The sequence below is a fragment of the Mytilus edulis genome, chromosome 7, assembly GCF_963676685.1.
Source record: "Mytilus edulis chromosome 7, xbMytEdul2.2, whole genome shotgun sequence".
In the NCBI taxonomy this organism is placed as follows: Eukaryota; Metazoa; Mollusca; class Bivalvia; order Mytilida; family Mytilidae; genus Mytilus; species Mytilus edulis.
Window position 1 is genome coordinate 38,766,815 of NC_092350.1, and position 27,687 is coordinate 38,794,501.

At 31.3% G+C, this 27,687-nt stretch overlaps 1 protein-coding gene across 1 annotated transcript in view; it reads right to left on the reverse strand.

The window, feature by feature from the left end:
- The window catches only part of LOC139481413 (uncharacterized), a 42,639-nt gene extending 18,643 nt beyond the window's left edge, over positions 1 to 23,996 (reverse strand). The window contains exons 1-7 of the mRNA XM_071264736.1: positions 23,270 to 23,996; positions 9,402 to 9,441; positions 7,011 to 7,247; positions 6,501 to 6,524; positions 5,481 to 5,705; positions 3,805 to 4,053; positions 3,326 to 3,574 (exon numbers count right to left, since the gene is read on the reverse strand). Of these exons, the coding sequence (XP_071120837.1) occupies positions 3,326 to 3,574; positions 3,805 to 4,053; positions 5,481 to 5,705; positions 6,501 to 6,524; positions 7,011 to 7,247; positions 9,402 to 9,435 (1,018 nt within the window). The 5' untranslated portion in view covers positions 9,436 to 9,441; positions 23,270 to 23,996. The remainder of the gene's footprint in view (positions 1 to 3,325; positions 3,575 to 3,804; positions 4,054 to 5,480; positions 5,706 to 6,500; positions 6,525 to 7,010; positions 7,248 to 9,401; positions 9,442 to 23,269) is intronic.
- Between the last annotated feature and the right edge of the window lie 3,691 nt (positions 23,997 to 27,687).

Here is a 27,687-nt window from a genome sequence, read left to right on the forward strand (position 1 = left end):
TAGGCAAACAAGAAGCCAACAAAAGATAACACCAATCGATCTCTGAAAAGATCTTATAAAGTCATCAAAATGGGGATATACATAATAACTATTTAAGACATTCATTCACAAAATATTTTTTTCTGCGTGCAAGTTTATAGGAATTGTTTTTGAATATATCTATATACTGACAGCAAATTCTTTTTGTAATACCACAAAGTAATCAACAGAACAACATTGTTTTCTGTAAATCCGTGAAAAATTAAGTAGTATGCAAGTCAGTTCTGTAGATTGAAAAACGAATGGTCGAATGACAGTGATTTAATTTAGAAATGTACTTTTCACATTACTATTTTGTGTTTCAGTATCTATCCATAAATTGAATATGTTCAAAATACAATTTTATAATAGAGTAATTAAACGAGTACACCCATTTTATAGGTAAGTATTACACTTTTACTGTTACGTTGACAAAATAACCTGTACATTATCTGGTGTTACTATTCACCAGTTGAGTCTGTGTACATGATTTAATATTCAGATGTTTTATGAACATATCATTGCATTAATGGATTTATATTGACACTGCTTTTGATATAATTACCTAAAGTTGATGAAATTTCATCAGTTGAAATTGATACTGATGACCCTGTTGGATTAGATATAGCATTTCCAGTATTTGTTGTTGATAATTCTGTCCCTGCAGATGATTGAGTACCAATGGTGTTCCTAGTACTACTGGGAAGAAAAGATGTCCGTCTCTGCGCAAACGTTGTTACCTTATCGTATAACATCGTTGTAAATGTAAGTTTTGATGTTGATTTATCATCGTCTCTTTGCATCACAGACGTTGAGGTTATACTATCTGAATTTTTAAATTTAACAAATAATTAACTGTTTCGTAGTTACGGTATATTTTGTTTAAAAGTAACATGAAAATCAATCTTTTCATTACAACTAGTTGGTTAAGAAGATCATTACGAAATTTCCACTTGTGTTGCTTCGGTTTGTTTTTTCCGCTTGGTATATATTTTCCATATTGTATTTCGAACTTCAATTTGCATGTTTGCTTGTACAATGGTTGTAGAGATCATTATTCAAAATAATCGTTTCAAGGATTGTTTCAATCATAATTAACATCTTGATTCATCAAATTGTTTTGAACAGTAATTAGAACAAGCAACAAAAGTGCAGATATGTGTATTGTTTAATAGTATACGAGATACGAAAGATACAGTAGGGAGATTTCTACTGACAAGTAATAAAATACACTGTCAACGTCATGGAAAAAAACAAAAAAGACAAACAACAGATTGCAAAACACACCATAAATAACTAAAGACCGAACAATACGAACCCCACTTAAAACCAGGAATGATCTCAGGCTCTCCAAGATCCAGCTGGAAAAACAGATCATGCTCCACATGTGGCACCAATCGTGATGCATAGTAATCATTTGTTTAAATCAATATAATTGTGTTATAATGTGTATCTGTTCTATTGTGGACGTGCATATATATGCATGACGTAAAAGAAACGATGTCATCGTGATTTGCTTACACTCCATTGCAGGTTTATACAAACATAAGGTGTTTTTTTCATTTTAACAATTGAAGTTTATTTCTGAATTAGAGTCACATTTTTACCTGTATTTTTAACTTAGTCATTTTATAAAGAATATGTATTTCCTTTTCGAGGGAAATATGCAAAATATATCTAACCAAACATTTGCAATTTTAGATAGTATCTTTAAAAATTGTCAGGAAAAGACATTTTTTTTTAAAATATTTTAACAGCATCAATTTAAAACTTTTATCTGAAAAAAAGATCAACAGAAGATTTAATTTGTTTGTATAGTTCTGACAAAAAATGCAGCTCAAAATATAACAAAAGCCATTTTTCTTGTTAGATACTTCTTTTCGAAACATTATTATACCAGTTGCATAAAACAATAAAGTTTCAATCAAAAAATTAGGAGAGCAAAATTCTTAAAGCATGTTGAAATTTATTTCTTACTCTTTTTGGAGATGTTTGGCTTAAAACTGTACATGTTGAGACACCAACAAAGCTGGCATTTATCGACTACCTAACGGAGTTTTGGGTTGCAAAATTGGCCCTTATGGAATTACTATTTTATTGAAGACCCTGTACAACCAAGCAACTGGAAGGATGACAATAATACGAACAAGAAACTTCATGCCCACCACAACATCTACGCGATCATCGAATTATTCATGAAGACCTAAGCATCAACAAAGAGTTATCTAGTTTCAGAGACGGATTTAGGGGCAAGGGGGCCTTTTCCTCTCTTATCGAGCCTAATATGTGATAAATACGTTTTATATTTTGTCCAAATATCACTTCAATCGTTGGCTTTACAAACTCTACTCTCTTCAAATTCATAAAACCTAATGATTATGTAGCAGAATGAGCTCATCCACCAAAGGTACGCCAAACCGAGTAGTATACACAAGAAATCATCTACTTAAAGACAGTACTAACATGGACTCATCAACGTGAAAGACTACTCTGACACAACATTTAACCATCATTCATATTGTGTTCCATATCAATTTATCATAATAGATACCAGGATTTAATTTATATTTATGTCAGACGCCCGTTTCGTCTTTAATAGACTCATCAGTGACGCTCGAATCCAAAAAGTTAAAAAGGCCAAATAAAGTACGAAGTTGAAGAGCCAATTCTAAAAGTATTGCCAAATACAGGTTTCTGAGGTAGAAAAGTCTTCGTTATTAACAATTTAAAGTTTTGTAAACAATTAATTTATAAATGCGACCATATCAATAATAATTCATGTCAGCATGTTTTATCGGAGCGTCAGTGATGAGTCTTATGTAAACGAAACGCGTGTTTGACGTATTAAATTATAATCCTGGTACCTTTGAAAACTATTTACACAATGAAAGATACCTGAATAGATAGAAATGATAGTATATAACTGTAGAGTTTGAAGAGACAATACAATAATATGTTCATTTATCCCTTTTGTCTCTTTTGTTTATTTACATTTTGTAACTAATAGATAATTTGTTTAATCAAATGTACATGTAGGCAAAAAGGGAGCAAACCAAAAATAACACCAATTAATCAATCAATCTCTGAAAAGTTCTAATAAAGTCATCAAAAAGCTAAGTACGCATATTTTTACTTTTGTCATGATATACACATATAAATAATAACAATACCATAACTCCCATATATCTTTCGCTTCATTTCATGAGTATCAATATAACAAATTTTAACTTATTTGTAATTTCCAAATTTGATAGTTGGAACTCCTTATCGATACTTAAAAAAAAAGTTTTCTTCGTAACATATATACCTAAACATTTCCTTGAAAAAAAGGCCATATTTCCTCTCCGTCCACCTGTGCTATTGTTACATGGATACCGAAAACATGGACCAATTTCTAAATAGTTCGATCTACTTATAAAAGACACCCCTAAACACCATACTTCTTCGTCACATGATGCCTGACACTGTGACAGTGTTCCGTATACCATATCATATTGTAGACATGCTCCTCTGATTCCGTTGGTATCTTCAGTCCATGGGCATTTCTCCTCTCTTTCTGTAGATTTAAACAGCAACGTTATAGTTTACAGCTATATCATAGAATCAAAAATCAAGTATGCTGGTTTACATTGTCAAAATAAGAACGACTCAAGAAAAATGCAAAAACGCAATGGTCTTTTTTCTTAAAGAAATACCACAAAAGGTTCATATTGGTGTAAAATAATTATTTCAAATTATACAAATTCACCTTCAATATTCAAAATATGATATTTGTTTCAAACATACCTTCAGGACAATGTCGTATGTACAAACTTGCAGTTCCACTTCCAGTATTAAGAAATGTACAGTCAAATAAGGCACAATTCTGAATGCTGATCAAAGCCGAGTAGAAGTAGGAAATAGTGGAACAGTTAAAATCTTGTTTGGTGTAACTTTTTTCACATAACTTTAGACATGCGTTCAGGTCCTTTGCAAAATGTGTTCGCGGACTACAATATGTCGAACCAATTGTGTAGTTGTATTCACAAATTGAATCTGGCAAGATATTTTAAAGGTATTATTTGATAATGACATGATATTTCAGAATAAGTCGTTATATAAGAGTATTGAAACGATTATTGTATATTCATATTTGACTGTCCTCAATAGTTTAAGAAAGAGAAATATAGTGGAAACACGTTAAATAACTCTGCACATATTCATTTCAAATAGTGGCATATAAGCCTTAAGGAGGTTCGCTACTCAGTTTCAAAATAACAAGTTTTTCATAACACTAGTATATATTGATAGGGGATTTATAGAGGAATCAAAAGAGCTAAAAAAAAATGTATATGTCTATGTGCTTCTTTCCGATATATGAGCCATTGAAATTTGGGCGGGAAAATGTTCTCACTTGAATTGTCATAGGTTTATCAGAAACAAGTTTAAGTTGTAAAAAAACTATTAAAAAATAACAAAGATTTTATCAGATTTTACAGATGGCTTATAATTATACATGAAAAAGATTCATAAAAAGAAAAATGGGGGTCAATGGTAAAAATTGTATAAGGCATTCAAACTGATAAAACCAGAGGATTCCAAAATTCTGACAAAAAAATCCAAAATATGATAGGCAAACATCTTTAACGAAAATAATATAATGAACGGGGTCTTTTCAAGTTAAGACCGACACGTTACTAAATTTTTGATTATTAGTTATGCAAACAAAAATTATCATAGATACGTGTTTAGTATTCATTTCAATCGATTCAACATATTTCGGATCAATCAAATCGGGATATAATTTTTTCAACTAATGTTACAAATATGATACAGTGCACAAAAAAGTTTCCATAATGTCATATTTTTAAGAACTGTTTGCAAATGACATGGATTGTAACAACTTTAGACCATGGCATGGAAATACGGATATTGTTAATTCTTAATAAATTCTTAATAATTCTTTATTTAATTATTTGCCCAGCTCTGGTTGTGTTATTTTTTCCTTTCATATCTAAATCCTAATCAGTTTATTTTTAGGGTTGCCAATCAAGTACCATGAATATGCGATTATGTTTGGTAAACATATATATAATTTTCAATACGTCTACTTTTATGAAACCATCCCTGTATTGATACACATCATAACGGTTTGAGTTTGACTGTTTTATGGAAGGACAAATAATGTCCTGAATGATTCTTTTTCTAATTGTAAAGGGTTTGGAAATTTTTTGTATACAGTGTTTACATTTAAGGACTTTATAAATGTCAATAGACAATTTTATGCGCTCGGTTGAACTTGAAAGTTATAAAAATAAAGATTGTGTGATCTCCATATTTGCGTTGGGAAATGGGTGAAATTGGTGCACTTTCTCGACTTTGAATCCTAATGGAAGAAAGTAGTAGTAATTGTTTATTGCTCTTTAGTAGTTTACATATAGCAACCTTATCCTTATAATAAATATAAAAAAAGCGTTACTTACATCCGCATGTCTTAAGTAAATGATATTGTGTTTCCAGCGATGTATCGTTTGAAATTGTACAGTTATGGAGATTACATTTATTTGTGACTGCATTAAATGATGCTGCACGACAACTGTCATCTTCTATGCATTCATCTTTACAACGTTGTAGGACTTTATTAACTGTCCGATATGATGGACAGTCTCCTGTTTTGTTACGATGCGCATGAGCAAAACACCCGAAGGCTGAAACAGAGAAAGCAAAACAATTTAATTATGCAGCTAATTAAATCAAATGTAATGATATTCTCAGTCATTCACAAACTTTCCCATAATTATGATATTTAAGTTATTATGACTTTTCTATTTTCACGATTCTCTTCGATAAACAGTTGATTAACAATCGTCATCGAAGATATAATATTTTTCTTATTTTATCTGGTTTATTATTCCTTTGAATTGCTACTGCAACTGTTGGATGAACGAGGTTTTGTCACGTGTAAAATTAACATTATGATATCGTAACAAGACACGTGCAATGCTAAATCTGTTATATCAAAATATTTAATATTTTTGGCGTGCGCTACATCATGTACATCTCCAGCAAAACTGCTATTGATACTGATGTGTTGAGGATAGTGTTGAGACGTACGAAATAAGACTGCACCAGAAGATGTGTATTAAAATATATTTAATTTTGCTTGAGGCCAAAATTATTGAAAACCGAAAACTTTATACGAAACTGAAAGACTTGATGGAGCAAATCAAAACACTAATAGTGTAGACGATCATGAGAACTTACGTTCCTAAATTCTCTTTTTGACTTCATGGGTTTTCATAAGTAAGGTTGTGAGTTAGAGCCTCGTTAGAATCTTTCTTGTGGTTTGTGCGTTTTACTCCAATCGTAATTGTCGTGTATTGAAAAAAAAATCTAGTAAATCAACTTTTAGATTGTTTTCTTACCGTTGCTCGAGGTTTGGATTTGGGATGTTTTTTTACATCAATGTTATGTTAGATTATGATAAATTTATAAGAACCTACCTCTTAAAGGAAATTGCCTTTCCGCTAAAATAATTAAAACGATATAGGTAATTAAGGTATAAATTGAATCTGAACACATCCTCCATACTTGTTAGATGTCTTTAGTATATATCATCACAGAACCAAAACTGTTACGCCTGGATTGTATGAACATAAAAATACCAAATAATTCATTCAAAAAGATCGGCATTATCTTCCAAGTATTATTAGCATGAATGTAGTTAACCCCGTTCACATTGTTGCAATATGAAAAGTTAATGAAATATTCAAAACTTATGATTATTTTTTTTTCTTTTCTCTCAAACACGGGAATGTTGTGTCATGTATAATTCTATTATTTTTGACGCAGTACATATGGCTAATATAGATGAGTTTAATGAGCTTAACCATAATAAATTCATAAAAGAAATACTTGTTTACAAAAATATTCAGTCAATTTTTTGTGTGCAAAAATATTAAATCCATTTTTGGTTCGCAACAATTTTTCAATGTGTAAAATTTAAAACATACCAGTGCATGTTAATGGGAAAAATTCCATCTTTGCGGCTGCTCTGGAGGTCGTTGATTTATCACATGTATACCGCCTACAAATAGAGCGACTGGTCGAGTAACCTACGCCATGACATAAAGGATTTACCATACATGATTCTGTACAATGTTCGAAACTTCCATCGAGTTGATCGAAGTTATAATCTCCACAGTCACCAACTGTGTCAACCCCATGGGAAGAAAATGAACAGCTTGTGCCTGAAAAGATACTCCAATATATATGATAAATTTGAGGAATTTTCGATAAAGCAAAGTGTACAAACATACAGATATATAATGCGGATTAGTCAACCGTCACTTAAAGGGAAAGTCCGCGATGTTTACTTGTCTTCTAAATATGTTCATCTTAACATTAAAAAAAACACAAAGTTTTAAAGGAGTAGGTTCGGTAAGGGCCGGTTTTGGCCTCAAATTTCAAGTTCATCTGACGAAAGATTTTGGACACTTTTGAAACACTTAAATGTCTATTTCAATTGATTTAATTTTTTTTTGTGAAAGATTTTAACTGAGACACTCATTAAAACGCACCGATTCAAGCTTAAATATGAAAAATATATCAAATATGCCAAAAAACTGTCAATTTTCATATGGTTTTTGTCAAAAATGAAAGTGGCCGCATCCGTGTTCATCCTCGACCTTTATATATGTTATGTATTATCATTAAACACGACTTACATTTCAATAGCAAGAATGAACACGAATACGGCCACTTTCATTTAAGACGGAAACCATCTAAAATATAACTAAAATGTTGAAATTGTGAAGATTTCAGTAATTTAGCATGACTTAATGATGCAAATACCCGATATATATGCATTGTAATGCCAAAAAATAAGCCCATATTTATGTAGCAGAGGCATTATACCTTCCAAAAAATAACTAAAAGTTTACATTTAAACAATTTTGTAAAACTGCTATATTTTGGGGCCAAAAAGGAGTCTTACTGAACCTACTCTTTTATATTCTTTTTCATAACGGAGGAAATAAAGTATGTGTACTTTTATTGGTTGGCCTTCGTGAGGGGGTTGTGACGTTTTAACCGGATTTGTTGAATCCTAGGAAAAAATAAAATCTGTTTAAGGCTTAATTGCTCATATAAATATTATGTAATTAAAAGCGAACAGATGATCGTTGGTCGTAGTTAGTAACTTCAATATAAGAATGAAAGAAAAGGAATATGCGTGTACCGTTTTGTATTGATTAATAAGAACTTTCTATGTGAAATTATCTAAATATAAATATTTTCGAACTAATTTCATAATGTTTTGTTGAGATTGTTTCACAAAATTATCTTTTAACATTTTTACTGGTATTGAACTGAAAATATTTTACGTTTTATTCAGAGTGTGTTTGTTATTTCATAAAGTCAGTGTTTTTTTCTCGATTTGAGGAGAATTCGTTTGAAATGTACCTTCCAGCAATTTAGCCTCAGCCGTACAATTCCTCTTCCGAATACGGGAGTAGACTCCTAAATTACACAGGTGTGTATGTTGTCATTTTGAATGGATTAACAAAAAGAGTAAAGCGTCTTTAAGACACAAAGATGAAATATCCGATGACAATAGAGAAACTATAACTAAATTTGCATAACTATAAAGTAATTGAAAATAGACATTTTTTTTTATTGCGAAAGTGAATTACAGTGGAATAATTTTCGATTACGTTCTATGCAATTTGCATAAAATCAAAATGTTAAATTAAAAGAATAGTACTTTAAATCATAAAAATTAAATATTTCATTTCCCAACCTATAAAAATAGCACATCTGTTTAATTTACTTTACCGCATTTCTTTAATTTTAAATCTCAATATTCTTTAGTTTTTTTGACTTTTTGTACGTATTAACGAAAATCATTTTGTTCATCAACACACTCGCAAGTGAAAAAACGACATGCATCATTTCTGTCCAATGTGTATGTGTCCTAATTGTGTTGTCTTACCCATGTTATTAAAAAGACAAACCTTTTTCTTAATTACGTCCAACATTTCTAGCCAGGATCAAATTAATGCACAACGGGGTTACATTTCTCTTTAAATTAAATCATTATAGTAAATACCCCGTTCTGTTGAAATAATTGTTTTCTCTTACATTTAGAAAAATAGTAATCTTATGATAGAAACATACCCCAAAACTTACAATAACATGACATTTAAATATTTGAATCATGTTTTTAGATAAATTTGTATTATTTGGTTAGAAGTTAAAAACTTTTAAAACCCCTTTTTGTTACTATTGTAAGTAATTGTGTTTGTATTTGTTGTTATCGTTGTTCTGATATATTTGTATATCAATGTGTGGTTTTGAATGGTCTGCCATTTCTAGCTCTGTACAAATACCACAAATATACTAACTGGAGTATTTAACAGCGTCCATCATCAAAAACATGCATATCTGAAGAAAATGACAGATAATTAGACATAAACTTCTTGTAATATAAGAACAACATTTCACTTCTGTTTGTTCATTACCAACCAGCATTGAGTCAAGCCATTTACTACTAATTTGATTTTATGTTGTGCTGCAACACCACAGTCCCATGCAAGAAAAGGGTGGTGTGTCTACAAACATGTCTAACTCCGCCCATTATTTATGTACCTGTCCAAAGTCAGAAACCTGAGTTCCGTGATCTTAGGTTTATGTCTGCCATATTGTCATATTAGTTATCTGTAAATAGTCTTGTTTAAACAAAAAACCGTTAGTTTTCTCGTTTGAATTAATTCGCATTTTCAGGATTTCTCAGTGTAGGCCACATTTTTATTACTAGCAAAAGTAACTCCTCGGGTATTATTCAGGTAAGTAAACTGAGTTAGTTGTTAATAAAAGTATTTATATAACATAAATATATAAATACCGTTATAAAAATAAAGGCTTTTTTTCGGAATTTAATCCGAGATTGCGATACTATATAACTTGTAATCAACGATATTCAATCAACTTTGGAATATATTATATATTAGCAGTATCTGCATTATTATTCAGGTAAGTACAGTTATAATTTGAAAGATTGTGATAGTCATACCGTAACGTTAAAAAATTGTGCTGTGTTCTTTTATTTAACATAAATCTTATCTAACATTATTATAACTTCATGGAAATTATCAACGTCCATACACAGCCTTAAGTAAGCATTGTCAATATTCATTTTGAAAACAAAAATACTTTATAAGTTCAACCTGATTTGAACGTTGTGTAAAATATTAATTTAGCGTCAAATTCATAACGTAAATGTTTTTTTTTTGTGCTACGTGTTTCTACTTTTAAAGTATTTCAAAGTGTAATACAGAGCAATATTTATAGAAAAGACCCAAAAGTTAATGGTGGAAAAAATTACACATTGAAGTAGGTTGACACATTTTGATATGAAGTATGCAGAAAATGGACTTGTATGTCTGTTAGTTTTGAATTTACTAAGTGTTTCAATATAAATAATGTTTCTTTTATTTGTTTATAACAATACATGTTAAACATTTAGATAACACAATGACCATATTATTTTCTCTTAGAGTTAAAAATAAAAGCACCAATAGTTTACCGATTTTCAAAATAAATCAATACCATATCGAACCGAATTGACCCAACATGTCAAAACAAGTTTGAGTTTTAGAATTCCCCGAATGTACAACAAAGGTAAAATCTTTTTGTAAAATATTGATGGCCCTGAAAAGGACCGTTTTTAAGAGATATCATCGGCTGCTGGCATTCTAATCATGTTCAAAGCCTTATTGTCTCGTCTCTCGATAGTCTGCTAGCGTAACGTGATTTTGAGGGTTATTCGTCCTCCCTTACAATTAAATGAAAATCAACTGATTTATTCCATGTCACCGATAAGGTGTAACCCAATAGAATTGTTTGTAATATATGTAAGGTATAATAACATGAAATAGACATGTCTATAGAAACAGATGATTTGCAGAGGAGAATGCATCACTTTTGTATTGAAAAGTTTTATAATCAGCGGAAGCACGTGAAAGACTGCAACACATACAAAAAAACTTGCTGCAGACGAATGTTTTTCATCAAACCATTACCAAAACTAATAATATCCGACTAATCAATTAAAAACGTCCCCAAAACATATTCATCAAATACAGAGACAACAATTATGGAAGACCAGCAACTTATGATGACCAGTACTATTCAAGCAATTTTATTAAGGCACACGTTGATGAACTGATAACCATTGATAGCTTGTAAATGCGTTCGTAAATATCATATACTAGAACGTCAGCATATTCTAGGAGCAAATTCAGAATACTTTTTGAGCAAAATATTTTCCGAACAGATATAGATATATCTGAACATTATTGCTGTTACATTTAGAGATAAATCATCATGTGTTCTGAAAGACTTTTACCATACAAAAAAGGATGAAAAATTTGCCGTTCATAACTTATTTAAAATGACAACCAATTCTTTAACAAGAATTATTCATCGACGTCAGATATATATACATTTCCCTCTTATTTTGAATACAAACCATAGTAACTATTTATGTTTTGTACGTCACGCAGTTTTTACTGCAAAGAACTTTAATATAAATAGTCTCGATTGATCAAGCATGAAACCCTGTGTACTTACATGTACCGCTCCTCATTGGAAATCACTCATAATTTCAAGATTTAAAAATTCCAAAAAGAAGAAAAAAAAACATACGCATCTGAAGCACAAGGAATTTACATCCCTGTTGATTAGTAATTTAGAACGTAAAACAAAGTGTTAGAGCCACTGATCGCAATAACACAATACATGGTATGGGTATTACACGAGTTATCAAATCTACAACAAAAGACTCATCAGTGACGCTTGAATAAAAAAAAGTTAAAAAGGCCAAATAAAGTACGAAGTTGAAGAGCATTGAGGACCAAAATTCCTTAAAGTTTTGCCAAATACAGCTAAGGAAATCTATATTCTTGAGGTAATAGAGCAATATTCAATGCTCAATACTACACATTTCCAAGTGACTTTATTGCTAAGTTAACATTTTCAGAGTTTATATAATTAACGCCAATTGATAGGACTACGTGTTTTAAGTTATTGTCACTTTTTGGCATAACACTAAAAGAACGCCAAGCTTAGCAGGGATTATGCAAATGGAACAAAGGGATATACCTTTGCAAGTGAACAGTTATATTTCATTTATGGTATACAATTCTGGCGACATTTCATGCAGCTATTCAATGTTTAGCAAACCAAACCGATCGGTTAAAGAGAACACAAGTATTGACATTCGATTAACCATTTAAAGAATAGCCTTGATTGTAAATATAACGGAATTTGATAGGAATGTCATACAAAAAGGGGACGAAAGATACCAGAGGGATAGTTGAACTCATAAATAGAAAATAAACTGACAACGCCATGCCTAAAAAAAAAGACAAACATACAAATAATAGTACAGAAATCACAACATAGAAAATTAAAGACTAAGCAACACAAACCCCACCAAAAACTTGGGGTGATCTCAGCTGCTCCGGAAGGGTAGACAGATACAAGTGAGAGGTTTAGCGCTATAAAACCAGGTTCAATCCACCATTTTTTACATTTGAAAATGCTTGTACCAAGTCAGGAATATGACAGTTGTTGTCCATTCGTTTGTTTTAACATTTGATTTTGCCATTTGATTATGGACTTTCGATTTTGAATTTTCCTCGGAGTTAAGTATTTTTGTGATTTTACTCTTGACTATAGAGGACAAACTGAACAATCAATCAGATAGTAGTTAATTAATTTTGTATTAGACTTAAAATAGAAACTTTTTTTTTAAATATAATGTGCTCGTTTACTTATATGCTTAGACGTCAGACGTTACTCGTGTGTATTGTGGAACATAAAGCTGTTGACACCACAATCCACAGCCTACTTGCACCTGCCAATTTTTACTTTAATATTCACATTTAAACAACAAAGAGGGAAATATAAAAAATAATCTAAATCTATGCTTTTCGTTTAAAGTAAGAAATTAGATCAGAAAATGATTGAACAAAACAGGATAATGTAGGTGGAAGAATAATCCTTGTTTTTATTGTAATCTCAATAGAATATAATAGGTTAATCGGTACTCTCAATTTAAAAATCTTTCAATTCGGTTAAAACGGAGACTATTATTTGTTGCTTTTGGTAGTAATATAATACATATATGCATAAAACAATTCAATAGAACTAATACAAATTGAGAAAGCAAACATTTTCATTGATTAATCTCAAAGGATATCTTAAAACTTAATTCAATATTTGATATGATATAGTTTTTTAAATAATTTAGTTATACCTCAAATGGCATGTTTGACAAACAAAATATACCTTTGCTATACCTATACTTGCATTAACTATTACTTAAACAATCAATACAACATAAAACACAAACCGCACCAATGATTTCGTCTACAATTTTTTTATGGCTGATTCTCAATTTCCTTATTTTTCGATAAAAATAATAGTTCTGACACAAAAAAATTTGTGTTTTGCACTTCAGATTTTTGAAGATGTTAAATAGCTAGCGCTATTTGATTTTTTTTTCCAAGAAGACAAATTCTATTAGTTGCAACTGGTTAATGATGTTATGCTTGTCTGGTGTATAATTCGTTTCTGTGTGTGTTGCATTGTTGTTTCGGTTTTTTGTTGCACTTCAGTGTTTCTGTTGTTTCGGGTTTTACCTTTTTTAGTTGATGTGTTTACCTCAGTTTTAGTTTGTAACCCGTATTTGTTTCTCTCAATCGATTTATGACTTTCAAACAGCGGTATACTACTATTACCTTTAAGTAACCAATTATATCACTTGTATATATAACTATGAGGAGTTTTTATGAAAGGTGAGATGATATTCTCCAAAATTTAGTTAGATAAACAGTATGAAAGGATAAGCTAAAAAGTACTATAAAAAGATACCGAACTCTGAGTAAAATTTCAAAACGGAAAACCCCTAAGCAAATGGCTGTGTGTATGAACCGAACAAACAGACATAATAGGTAAAAATATAAAAAATAAAGGTACAGTTGCAAACTTTTTTTAATAATAATAATCACTATTAAAACAGAGCAAAGTGTCAATAAAGAAAAAGCATAAAGGCATATTAACAAAGAACATCAGCACAATCAAAAGACAAGAATACAAAAACTTACCATGGCACAAAGTTAGGATCTTTTATGTTTAAGTACCGTGCCATGTCAAATGGATATCCCTAAATATAGACTTAACCGTAAAAGTTATATTCGTAAAGACAAATAAAAGGGAATACTGTAACAAGTTATATAGATGACAAACAACGTCAGCACCTAACAATCTATATTTCAAGACCATCGTGAATTACTTGTGAAGTTGATACGGAATTTTTATTAACGAGGTAGTCTCTTCCAATTAACCTTTTTAGAAAAAGATCGAGACGTTCTTTGACATACCCCTGGTTCATTAACTTTCTGCTCGTACAATGATGACGTCTTACAATGTATGAGTGGCAGCTGTAAGGTCTTGAATACCGAATGAGTTGGGAAATATAAATCCTATACACAGGTAATCTTGATGGTTCTGGAGAATATATTAATGGAATAAGTTATCAAAGGTACCAGGATTATAATTTAGGACGCCAGACGCGCGTTTGTCGACATAAAGAACTTTGGGTATAACAAATCTTGGGTAAAGTAAAAACATATTGAGGTCAACAGCACACACAAATGCATACAACTCTGTTATCAAACTCTGCAATAAATTTTACCGGGAATATGACAGTCCTGTGTCATTATATGTAGGAGCTGTTTCCCGCATCGTTACATGTGTTCTAAGGGGAAAAGTAATAATCAAAATATTAAATTCCAAGGTAAGTTAAAAAAGTACATAAAAACTGATAAATCAAACATTAGACTACATCAAACAAAACACATTAGACTACATCAAACATTAGACTACATCAAACAAAACACATTAGACTACATCAAACAAAACACATTAGACTACATCAAACAAAACACATTAGACTACACCAAACAAAACACATTAGACTACATCAAACAAAACACATTAGACTACATCAAACATTAGACTACATCAAACAAAACACATTAGACTACATCAAACAAAACACATTAGACTACATCAAACAAAACACATTAGCTACATCAAACAAAACACATTAGACTACATCAAACAAAACACATTAGACTACATCAAACAAAACACATTAGACTACATCAAACAAAAAACATTAGACTACATCAAACAAAACACATTAGACTACACCAAACAAAACACATTAGACTACACCAAACAAAACACATTAGACTACACCAAACAAAACACATTAGACTACATCAAACAAAACACATTAGACTACATCAAACAAAACACATTAGACTACATCAAACAAAACACATTAGACTACATCAAACAAAACACATTAGACTACATCAAACAAAACACATTAGACTACACCAAACAAAACACATTAGACTACATCAAACAAAACACATTAGACTACATCAAACAAAACACACCAAACATTAGACTACATCAAACATTAGACTACATCAAACAAAACACATTTGCTACATAAGTTTATTGGGATATATACTGTGTAAAGTTTAATAAACAGTGAAATTTGCTCTGTGGAACTTCAAAGCTTATAAAATACCTTTGCTGCAAAAGTTGCTTAATTAAACGTACATGGAAACATTAGATAAACTCATCATAGATACCAGCAATGAAATGTTATATTTACGCCATACGCGCGTTTAGTCTACAAAGATTCATCAGTGACGCTTGAATAAAAAAATGTTAAAAAAAACAAAAAATAAAGTACAAAGATGAAGAGCATTGAGGACCACAAATTCCCAAACGTTTTGCCAAATACAGCTAAGGTTATCTATTCCTGAGGTAGAAAAGTATTTCAAAAATTCAAAGTTTTTTGTTAACAGTTGATTCATAATTATGAACATATCGATTACTCAATTCAACACAGAAGTGCTGACTACTGGACTGGTGAATGATAATCATCCTACTTGTTAATTTTTTTCAATAAATGGTGAATCATCGAATTTTTAACTGTTAAATGTCAATCTTCTCTTTTATTTCGTTCACTTCTTTAAACTTTTATTTTTTTCAACGACGCACAAGTGGCGGTTAATACTATAGGAAAAAGGTTAGAGATAAGAACAGTTTTTGTTTCATTACAAAATAAAACAAAATCAAGACCAGATTAAATTCATATCTACATCTATCTAAATATATAAAGCAATTAAAATATGTAGTATGAGTGCCAATGAAACAACTTCCCTTCCAAGTTACAGTGTGTGAAAAGTAAACAATCATAGGTCAAAGTACGGCCTTCAACACAATCATTGGAGAATGCACATATTTGGAAATGTATTATTAATACGTTTTAATCAGCATTCAAATGTTTCAGTTTTGTTCCCCCGGCTTATAATCAAATACACCTTTTTTATTAACATTTAAATACCGAAATACAATGTGCATACATATATATACTTTACTGAATTTAAACGATGAACGAAAAGAAACACATTGAAATTAAAGAAGGAACGAAAAAGGAATACTATGTTAATGAACATCTTATTTTCTGGTACAGTTATAAATTGTATTTGATTTGTTTTTTAAATAATATCAATAATAATGTAGAATTGAAACTTACATATGAATACATTCTGGTGTCAAATGTCTTTAATAATTCCACAAGATTCCCTGGTATACATACGCTTAGAATGTTTCAATTGGAAAGAACCTTTCCACAATTTACATCAACGTTTGCTTGTATGGAATACTATGGGACTTTAAATTACCAGTTAAGTATTTAATGAATTAAAAACATACTTTCCTATGCAAAACTGTTTTATTGTTTACAAGGTTTAATTAGAGCGAAGTTATTTTATCAATAAAGTGGACTAATTAGAAACTCCTCCATTTAAGTTCTCTTATAAGAAGCCGATAAACTGGTTACTTTATAAATTATTCAATATGGTCTTTTGAAAATATATTAACTTCTTTTAAAAAAACATAATGTTCTTTGTTAATAATAAAAAATTAAATGAAAAAGCAAATGTCAACAATCTTTAATTGTAATATAGTTTTTTTAAATATTGACACAGTTGTTGCTCAGACAATGATTGCCAGGTTGCTCAACATGAACATTCTCACTGTATAGACTGACATTTAATTAGAAGTTATTGATATATACTTAAGTATAGGTTGTCTTCCTCTTATCGGTATAATGAGTTTATCAAATTCCTTTTCAAATAAGATACAGCCAACTTAAATTCGGATGAAAGTTATAAAGGAATAATTTAGAAAAGAGGGGCTAAAGATACCAGAAGGACATTAAACCCCTTATATCGAAAATAAACTGACAACGCCATGGCTAAAAAGAAAAAAGAAAACTAAAGACAAAACAAGACGAACCCCACAATAACTGGGGGAGATTTCAGGTGCTCCGTAGTGGTAAGCAGATCCTGCTTCACATGCGGCACTTTTCGTATTGCTCATGTTATTACAAAACCGGTAAATATTCTTATTCGGTAGATCACATTCGTGAAAGGGGAACGGGGTTGTTATAACGACATCAGGAGCAAATCTGATATTATCTGTGAAACGTATTTTCCATAACAGTCAACCAACTGTAAAATTACGAAGGAATGATTTCAACTTCACGTCATTGTTTTTGACAAAAAGTTTTGTTTTCATTTTTAATTTCTAGATGTAAGTCACGATATGAGGCAGAAAGTATTTCAATGTTTTCACTTAAAAAAATCATTACAAATACAATTATAATTTAGCTTTTGTATCAAAAATTGCCAAGACCGATCCTTCATGCCCCAACAAAGACTATTTGATTACACCAGACACATGCACTGTTTGTCTGAACGATCATATATGTATGCTGTACAAGAAATATTAGTTTTTGACCGACAAATGTGTATAACATAATTCCCATTTAGTTGGCCCCGACATCGCATTAATATATATTAAAATATTAAAACAACACTTCCCCACAAAATTTGAAAGCAGGAGGACTAAAATACGTTAATTTTTTTTTTAGAAAAATAGATTAATTAATGCAGCCTAGGATTTTGTTAGACAATTACTGACTCTGAATGGGTTAAGGCTAAAAAAAATCAAAAGGCCGAATAGGTATATGGTCACCATTGAAAAACATATTTTTAAAGGCTAAATGTTACATTTTTCCGTTTAAGTAGTTTCACATATGTTGCTCTCTCTAAAGGAAAAGCTCAAAACAATAGCATGTATGAGTATAAATCACATACATGCATCAGAATGATACGGTAATTGAAAGGCGATACTAGTAGGACATTCATAAGTCCAAAAAAAACTGACAATGCCATGGCTAAAAAAGAAAAAGACAAATAATAGTACAAAAAAACCCAACCTCGAAAACTAAAGACTGAGTAACACAAACCCAAACAAATACTGGGCTGATCTCAGATCCTGCTTCATGAGTGGCAACAGTGAAGCTCATATTTGTACAAAACCCGTAATAAGTCTAATTCGGTAGGTCACATTCGGGAATAGGGGAATGGATCGTAGTTACGACATTAATAACATATTGCTATCATCTGTAATGGCGTCTGTAAAACGAGCGAAAGGGTGGTTTCAACTTCAACACCTGGAACTCTTGGTTTATTGGATAAAGGAAGATGTGGTATGAGTGCAAATGAGACAACTATCAATCCAAAAAAACAATTTATAAAAGTAAACCATTATAGGTCAAGAAACGGCCTTCAGCACGGAGCCTGGGCTCACATCGAACAGCAAGATATAATAGCTTACTTGTGAGCAGCAACCTACTATCAAGGAAATCAGGTATTCAAAATCATCACTCGGGAACAATATAAAAATAAGGAGATGTTGCATGATTGCCAATGAGACAAATATACACGAATGTTTAAATGTAGTGGAGGTAAGTAATTATAGGCAACTGTACGGTCATTAACAGTGAGAAAAAAATACCTTTTGGTGTGCTAATAAAAGCCCCGACCTGAAAAATATGAAACAAACGCATTGAGAAAACTTACGGCCTAATTTATAACATAACAATTTACGGAAAACAAATATGACAGACATGAACCAACGACAACCACTGAACCACAAGCTATTGACTTGGGACAGACGCATTAAGAATTTGGCGAGGTTAAACATTTGTGTGAGCGCTCAATCCTCTCCATAACCTAGGACAGTGGGGTATAAATACAACAGACGGGTACTTATACCTTCCAAAAGTAGAGATCGGAGAGTACTTACACCATTCATGCCTTGCTTAACATCAGTAATACTACCGAAAGAAGAAAGTCTGTTTCATAACTGGATGTATTAAACTTGACAGATTACAAGCTTTAAGCTCAAACGTGACCATATCAGTTCTCTAATTAGTCACTGGTAGCTTGCCCTCTGCATCATGATTTTTGGTTTTATAGCGTCTAACAATTCTATAAAACTTATGCGTCTCTAGATAATAAGGAATTAGTGTAATATTTTTCTGTCTCTTCGAAAACAAACTTAAATATGGTGCATACTTTTTAATAACTTGCTATAGTCGTTCTTTAAATAAAATTGACCTGAAATGAAATTTACTTTTGGAATATGCTATATCACTTCTGACTCGGGTACTTGAAAGTAAAAGTTTTCAAAGAACATTAAAAATCAAACGCGATGGAAAAACTTAAAAAATAAGAAAAATATGAAGGCCGACGTCAATCTGAAAAAAAACCCTATATGTACTGTTTAATAATTTTCGCAGTTTATGAATGCAGGTTCAAAGGTATTTCAGTTACATTTGTTTAAAAATAAAATTTCTTCCTACAATAAAGTAAAAATCAAAAAATAAAGTTGCATAAGCATATTTTAAATAATTGAATATACGATAGAAACGTTGTGCACGATGTTCCAATAACTCGACGTTACACTAAAAATGCGGCGTCAAATAGGTTTTTTGACTTCGATTAAAGTTTTATTCGTTTTTTGTTATATGTTGTTGGTTGATTCTGGTTCTGTTCTTTTTATGATGTACCTCAAGTTGTGGAAATCGATTTAATAATGTTTACCCTTTAAGCCATTTCACCTAAAAATGCAGAACTGTCGCAAGTAATGTAGGAAGGAAGAATGGGACGGAAGTACATGTATACGGTTTTCTATAAATAAATGGTATTTATTTAGATGTACAAATCTTTTATCATAGGATGTTTAACTTTCATGGTGCATATTACCTGTCATTGTAAAATTTCTATATCTTAATTCAACCCCAATACAAATATATCTGACACTGCAAGTAAATCGAAACATTTTTAAAATTGGTTAATTTGAATAGAATTGTATTTTCCCTGGCACATAATTTTTCGAAATACACTCCTCACCGTGACTTGATAATTATTTCCCAAATCATCTGAAGTTGCTTGCTTAAATTGTTTTAACTTCTAATATACATTTTAAAATATAGTAAACTACTCCGGGATCGTCCATAAAAACGGCTATTATAATCCTGTGTTTTATTAATTCAATAAAACGGTTTTCGTTGCTGTTCGGGATTAGTCTTCCAATTAACTCCATTTCATGCACAAGTTTATATTGACGAAAAGTTCCGGCTTCGCTAGTACAGGGACTACTTTCATCGCGACGGTTATAACATGAATAGCAGGACAACGCGCGAATTAAAACATTCCGTGGACTAGTATTAAGTCTTTTACTATAGGTGAATGCACCTTACTGAAGTGACGACTTTAAATGATCTATTTCGGAGTACTGCCTCAACATAAACTAAAATTCGCATTTTACATTTAGAGGACTGTATTGGTGTCTCATTTCACCATTCTTTTAAATAGATCGTTAAAAGCTATAAACGATTAAATAATAACAAATGCAAAATTTAACCTGTGTCAAATCTATGTCCCCGACCGGAGTCTATAGCAACATGCACTATTCTTTTTTTCCGGCAGCCATCAAACTCTTTTCCCAAATTTCACCACGTTTCAATTACCATTATTTATAACATAAAATTGAAACTTTAGCACATGTAACGTCGGAAATAAGCGTTTTTTTGGATTTTTTGACGATTTCAGACGTTTGGACAAAATGGCTACCGTTTTGTAATGTTGGAAGCATTTTATTCCTTTAAGACCAAAATTTGTAGTTAATAAGAAAATAATCTTTGCATTTTGTACTCCCCGTGTATCACACTTTTGTTTTGATCAATTATAAATAACTTATTGTAATACCAGTTAAAAAAACGCGTTAACTGCTTTGATAAATGAAATATCAACTTGGACAAAATGGCTATCGCTTGACTGTGTAGAGAATATTTTATAGAATCTGCAATATTTGACCTCACGAACAATGAGGCAAATATTTGTTCTTTTGGTAAATGTTATATCGTCTTACACTTTTATTGCTTTTCTGTTATATCTACTTATAAAATTCACTTTCAGTCGTTGAATTAACGAAAAACGTCGTTGGAACAGCGTGCGTAACGTTTGAGTACTAGTGCAATGGCAATATTTGGAAAATAAAGAAATATCGAAGCGTGAAAAATATGAGTAAAAATTTAATTGTATTCATAAATTGTACATTAACAAGGAACATGTAGTTTCAATTAACAGTCGCCTCACTTGTGAAAGGTCATGGTTTCGAATCCCGATCGGATCAACTAAAACTCAAACACTACAATATTTTATGTGTTGCTTCTCCGCTAAGACGCGGCGTTTAGAAGTGCGATCAATGACTTGTCGGTTCTGAGTCAGAATAATGTGTCCGAGTAGGGCCACAAATTTAGATTATCATGCAGCAAGGTTGGTATTCACATCACATTATTATCTTCTCGTTCTGAATATGAATTTTATATAACACTGGATGTAAAAAAGCCACCCATTCATCATCGATTAACAAATGAATATAAATCCCCAAGTATACAAGATGTCAGGATTGACGAATATACGTTGGTACTATTTTATCTATATATAGGAAGATGTGGTGTTAGATTCAATGAGACAACTCTCGATCCAAATAACAATTTATAAAAGTAAACCATTATAGGTCAATGTACGGCCTTCAACACGGAGCCTGGGCTCACACCGAACAACAAGCTATAAAGGGTCCCAAAATTACTAGTGTAAAACAATTCAAACGGGAAAACCAACGGTCTAATCTGTATAAAAAAACAATGAAGATAAGTCTTACCGTAATGAAGATGACTGGTGAAATCGGAGTGCATGGTAACGAGTATAATTATATTCAATTTAATATGAGGCAGGCATTACCTGTAAATGGGGACGAAGTCTGTGTGAATTATTTTTTTGTAACTTAAATATTTGTTTAAAAAAAAAGAAACGGAAATACCGTAACGTTTCCGATTTTGGTTCTGTTCTTAGGGATTTAGTTGTGACGTTATTTAAATTATGACGTCATATGCAATGTAAACAAAGAAACGCTATCATCAGGTAACGTTTTTTCATATCAAGGAATTATTAAAAATGAAATCGGTATTGCGCGTTCCTTCCTATTTTATACTAGACTGATAAATATATTTTTTACTCAAAGTTTCATACAAACGAGACCGGAAAAAGAAAGTACATTCTGCGCAGGTCCGGGATTTCAAAACACGACAAAAAAAATTTGAACGATTTTGAGTTCATTAGTACAATGAAAAATTCTTGGTAACGAGTATAATTATATTCAATTTATAAAGCTTGTTGTTGAATTAAAATTTTAAATAAGTAAATTCGTGTACCAAAATGTTTACAAATTGTTTTCAATAATTTTGAGCGAACTAATGTTTAACGTAGTAATCACACCTGTTAGCATTTATATATAAGAATTTACAAATATCTCTTAAATCTCACTCCTTTAAGCTTAGCTTGTATTCATCCAGCATATGATTAACGCTGGTTTAAAAATGAAATAAAGAAACTTATTTTTTTAGTTTTTCAACGCTATCAATCCATTTTTTATCAATATTCAACACTATATGGTATGGAGGAAATCTAGATTACGAACATTTGTTTTGTCATCTGCTTTTCCAGATTATTTTCGAATTGGGAATCAGAATATATATTTTTTTAGAAAAAAAAACATATCCCTCTTTTGAAGTTTATTGGTTGTTTTCTTAACATGATAGGTCATGTGACATCTACAAAGTAGGACGGCGTAACGTTTGACTGTTCTGGACACAGACACACGGATCCTTTAGTGAAATTCATATAACATTTATCATTACCACATTCCGTGAACGCGCATAAGAACACTCCACGTGATTCGGAAAAATACGAAACAGTGAAATAGGTCAATCCTGCAGTAACACAACACAAAATCAATGTTACAAGAATAAAAATCGTTAACATTTTCCTTGTTATACTGTAGTTATTTTTCCTTTCTGTTGTGTTAAGTCCGGCATATTCCCTGTAAGTTTCAGAACCAATTCTGTTATAATTAGAAAGTGGTATTGCATAATCATCATCATCTGTGCAAATTGTTAATTCTAAACGTGCAGAACTTGGTCTCTTTCTTTCATCAACGTTAACGGGATTTGATGTAATGTGTAGTCCATTATTCTTTGTAAAACCGTAGTATTTTGAAATGGGTATCTGATAGCCGTCTTCGTCTGTATTATGTCTAGAATTTTGCTTTCTTCTTTCAGTTCTTGGAGGGAAAGAATTACACTCCGTACGTTTTAAAGATTTAGATCTCAGTTCCGAAAAGTTTGAAATAGGTGTTTCATTTCCATCTTTGTCCATGATTTGTTTATACATTTTATCTCCATTATGTTGTTTGCTTCTTCCAATTTTCTGATCACTTTGCAGCGTATTATTTCTAGACTCAGGATAAGAACTGGTATATGACGAAAACGGTAACTCATAGCCATCCTCGTCTGTAAAATTCATATTTATAGTGATTGTGAAATGCACCGTTTTATAACTATACTTTGAAACCAGAATAGCAATTTATTCGATTATAACTCAAATGATCTTATATATATAGGAAAAAGGAAAAAATATCTCTAATTTCAAAGTAATACACTTGACTTCATTAAAGAATACATGTTCTTAAGTGGTCAAAGAAATATTTCCTTATAAATTAAATTTACATTGTGTTAACGGAGTTAAAATATTAGTCATAACTAAGACATATTTACATAATGGACAAACCTGATATAGAAGGTGTTTTCCCTAAAATATATTTTTTTCCTAAAATATATTTTAGGTATTCATAACTCAACAATAACAGTGAATCGGTATCAATAATGTATGTTTACTGTGTTAACATAATGAATTAGTTTAAACTTTAAAAGAAAATCAGGGTCACTGTTTCACCTAGACCAACTTCCGAAGCAAGGTTGTCGGCTCTCCGGACAATTCCGAAGTCCTGAATTTGATTGCGGAGTTTTTGAGCTTCGGTCCTTGCTTAAAAGTTGCGACTAGACGTGTCCTCGTATTTATGCATTCCAAACAGCCGCATAACTGTATATCTCCTTAGTACATGTTATGTACTGCTATAAGTATAACTCTTATTAGTATTATCATTAGAATTCGCTAAAGTGTAAATTATAAATGTTATAGCCGACACCCGGCGAATAATCTTCAAAAATTGAAGGATCGCTAGAAACCTAAAGAAGAAGAATTTCTTTCAACAAATGTATCTTCTGGTTTTTTTTCAAACAAGGAAAGAATAAATTTGTTTTATTGAGAGATAACTTTTCGACCACATTGTCCAAATCCAGTTGATTCATTGTAGCTATATTTTGACGTTGCACTGCTTATGTGTTGATCAAACAGTTAATTTTATGATATTTTTACATCAATATTCATTTGATATAAACTAATTGATACATGTCTTAGATAAAATTAGTTATATCTATTAGTTGTGATTGGATTTGACCTACCTTTTAGTTGATACGTTTCCATCGGTTTAAGTTTGTAACCCGGATTTGTTTTCACTCAATCATTTACATATACAACTGTTACCTGTATTTCAGTAACTGCGAGTACTTATGTGTCTTTAGTTGAATTTGTTGTTCTGGTGCTTTGTGGTGAAACTATGATTAAGGTAGATCATAAGTAAATCTTTTTTGAGACAGAATTTTCTTATACTTAGCCAGAATGAAGATTTTAATATGCTCTTTTCAAAAATATAATAAAAAGTAGGGGTCACCGTGCTATTTTTCAAGCTATGAGTCGTTGAAAATTGCCTAAATTTGGTTAGATTGTTAATGGAAAAACACAATTGTGTGCATAAAAAATAATCTATGAGATAGAATTTTGAAATAAATTGTGAAAAGATAGGTTTTGTAATATGTTTTAAGAAAATAAAAAGAAAAAATGGTGTCACCGAACTTGTTTTCTTGCTACAAGTAAAAAGAAATAAATTCCCTATCTGTCCAGTATAATTTTTTTACTAAAAGAGTTATCTTCCCTTAAATGGACCATCTGAAAAAAATGATTCAAAAAGCAAAATAAAATGATATTTGTTTAATTATTTTGAATTGTACAATAAATTGCCAAGTTTTTTTGATATTATTAAACAGTCTAACCATCAAATTGCAAATCTGTCTCCAAATTTGCAGATTTAGGCAAATAACTAGACCGATTTTTTACTGTGATTGTTTAATCCAAGATGGCGGTATACCATGAATCTACCTTAAGTCAAGCTTTTGCCGACGTATTTGTTCAGTTACATGTAGTTCATCTTTACATTTACATAGAATTTATTCTTGTAGTGATGTGCTCTATAAATTTTGTTTTATCAAATTTTGTTTCATCAGACATCAATTAATTGTAATATTCCAATATAAAAAACAAAATAACAACTGAAGTCAAAACGGAAACAAACACTTCAACGATTACGGAATACGGAACGTGACTTTCAATGTAGATCAATGGCAAACAATCCTATTTAATTGGTTTGTCTTTTCAGAGAGATGGAATAAGGACTATATTGTCTCCCTGGGGACCACACCACCTCTTCATATTTTTTTTTAAAACCTCTTGCAACAATCGAACTAGAAGCAGATAAATGAATCTTGCAATAGAGAAAGAGCTTGAATAGACAATTGGGTAGCAATCAGCGGTTGAAAAACTTACAAAGAAGGTTGGAGACGTCTTAAAGAAACTTGAACACAAGTCTGTGAAAGAAACGAAAATATCGAGGAGAGAGTTGGAGAAATCTGAAAAGGACTTAGCCCAGTGAGTTATGAGTGCATCAAAAATGCTGATGAAATGAAAGTTTTATACTAAGGTCAAAACGGATCTCAACTGTAGATGAATGAAAAACTAAATTATGCTTTCCACGTGTATCTTCGACTACGACCCTGCAAAAGTGCAAGCGTTGATTAACTAGAATACACAGGAGAAATGTGTCAAAAAAGCGGGGTTTAGAACAATGGTGCAAGACCGTTTGAAGATTTGGATAGCACTTATATTGGTAACATTTTTCTATTAGTTGAATACTGCTGTCTTATCACCATGTTGTACGTTCATACCCAACACTATGAGTGTCACATGTGGATCCGAATATTCGTTCCCTTCCTGATATCCCCAGTTATTGAGAAAGTTGTTTTTATTTTGTCTTTGGTTTTCTATCTTGTGTTTTTATACTAGTATAATTGTATGTCTATTATATGTCTTTCTAGCGCTATTCATTTTTCACCATTAAATTCTTACATTATTTACGAGTTTTACAATATCCCTGTGGTTTTTGTTTCTATGTCAATGTTCTGCAAATATAAATATTTTGGTTACAACATATTTCTTTATATTTGTAAAAGACTTAGTACATAAACTAACGCACTATAGTTAGCACAGTCTTCGGGCTTTTAAAAAAAATGTGAATGTCATAGATTATTTAATTTTGTAATCTGAGGGCCAAGAAGCAACAAACAGAAAGAGAGGAAAACACCATAACATTTGGACGATAAAGATAAATGTGTTTGCTTGGTCATATATAACCATAGTTGAACAATAAAACAAGGGAATCTTGAATTCAGTGCACTAGTTGAAAACAATGAGCACATATCGAAGGCACCAAAGGAGATCCTGTATTTATCAGATTTGTGATTCCAATGATGACTAGGGGACGATATTCCTATGGGATTGAACTCTGCACCTCTTCTCGTCGACTTATTCTTATTTTCATACGGAAGGAATTCCTCCAGACACTTGTCAAAAACAAAAAGAACAAAGAAGCCAGATCCTTTTAACAGATATATTGATGATGTTCTTACCATTACAAATCCACACTTTTCTAATTGGATTCCATTATTATATTCTGCAGAACTTGAAATTACAGAAACAACAGACGCGGCTTCACCTGACTCATTTTTAGACTAATATACTTTTAAATTGACACAGGTGGTCATATCAGTACCAGAATCTATTTTACTAACGAGACGATTTTAATTTTGAAACAATCAATCCACTCTTTTTAAGGAGCAATATACCATCTACACCTGCATATGGGCTAATTTTCATTTCCCAAGTCATTCGATATTAAATAGCTTGCAGCTGCTACTTAGACTTTGTAAAACTTTACCAATGTTTGAGCAGAAAGTTGGTGAACCAGTGGTTCGTCAAAGAACATCTTGTCCTTTTTCTAAACAAGTTCATCGGAAGATACCAAGATCTTGTTGATAAATAATACACT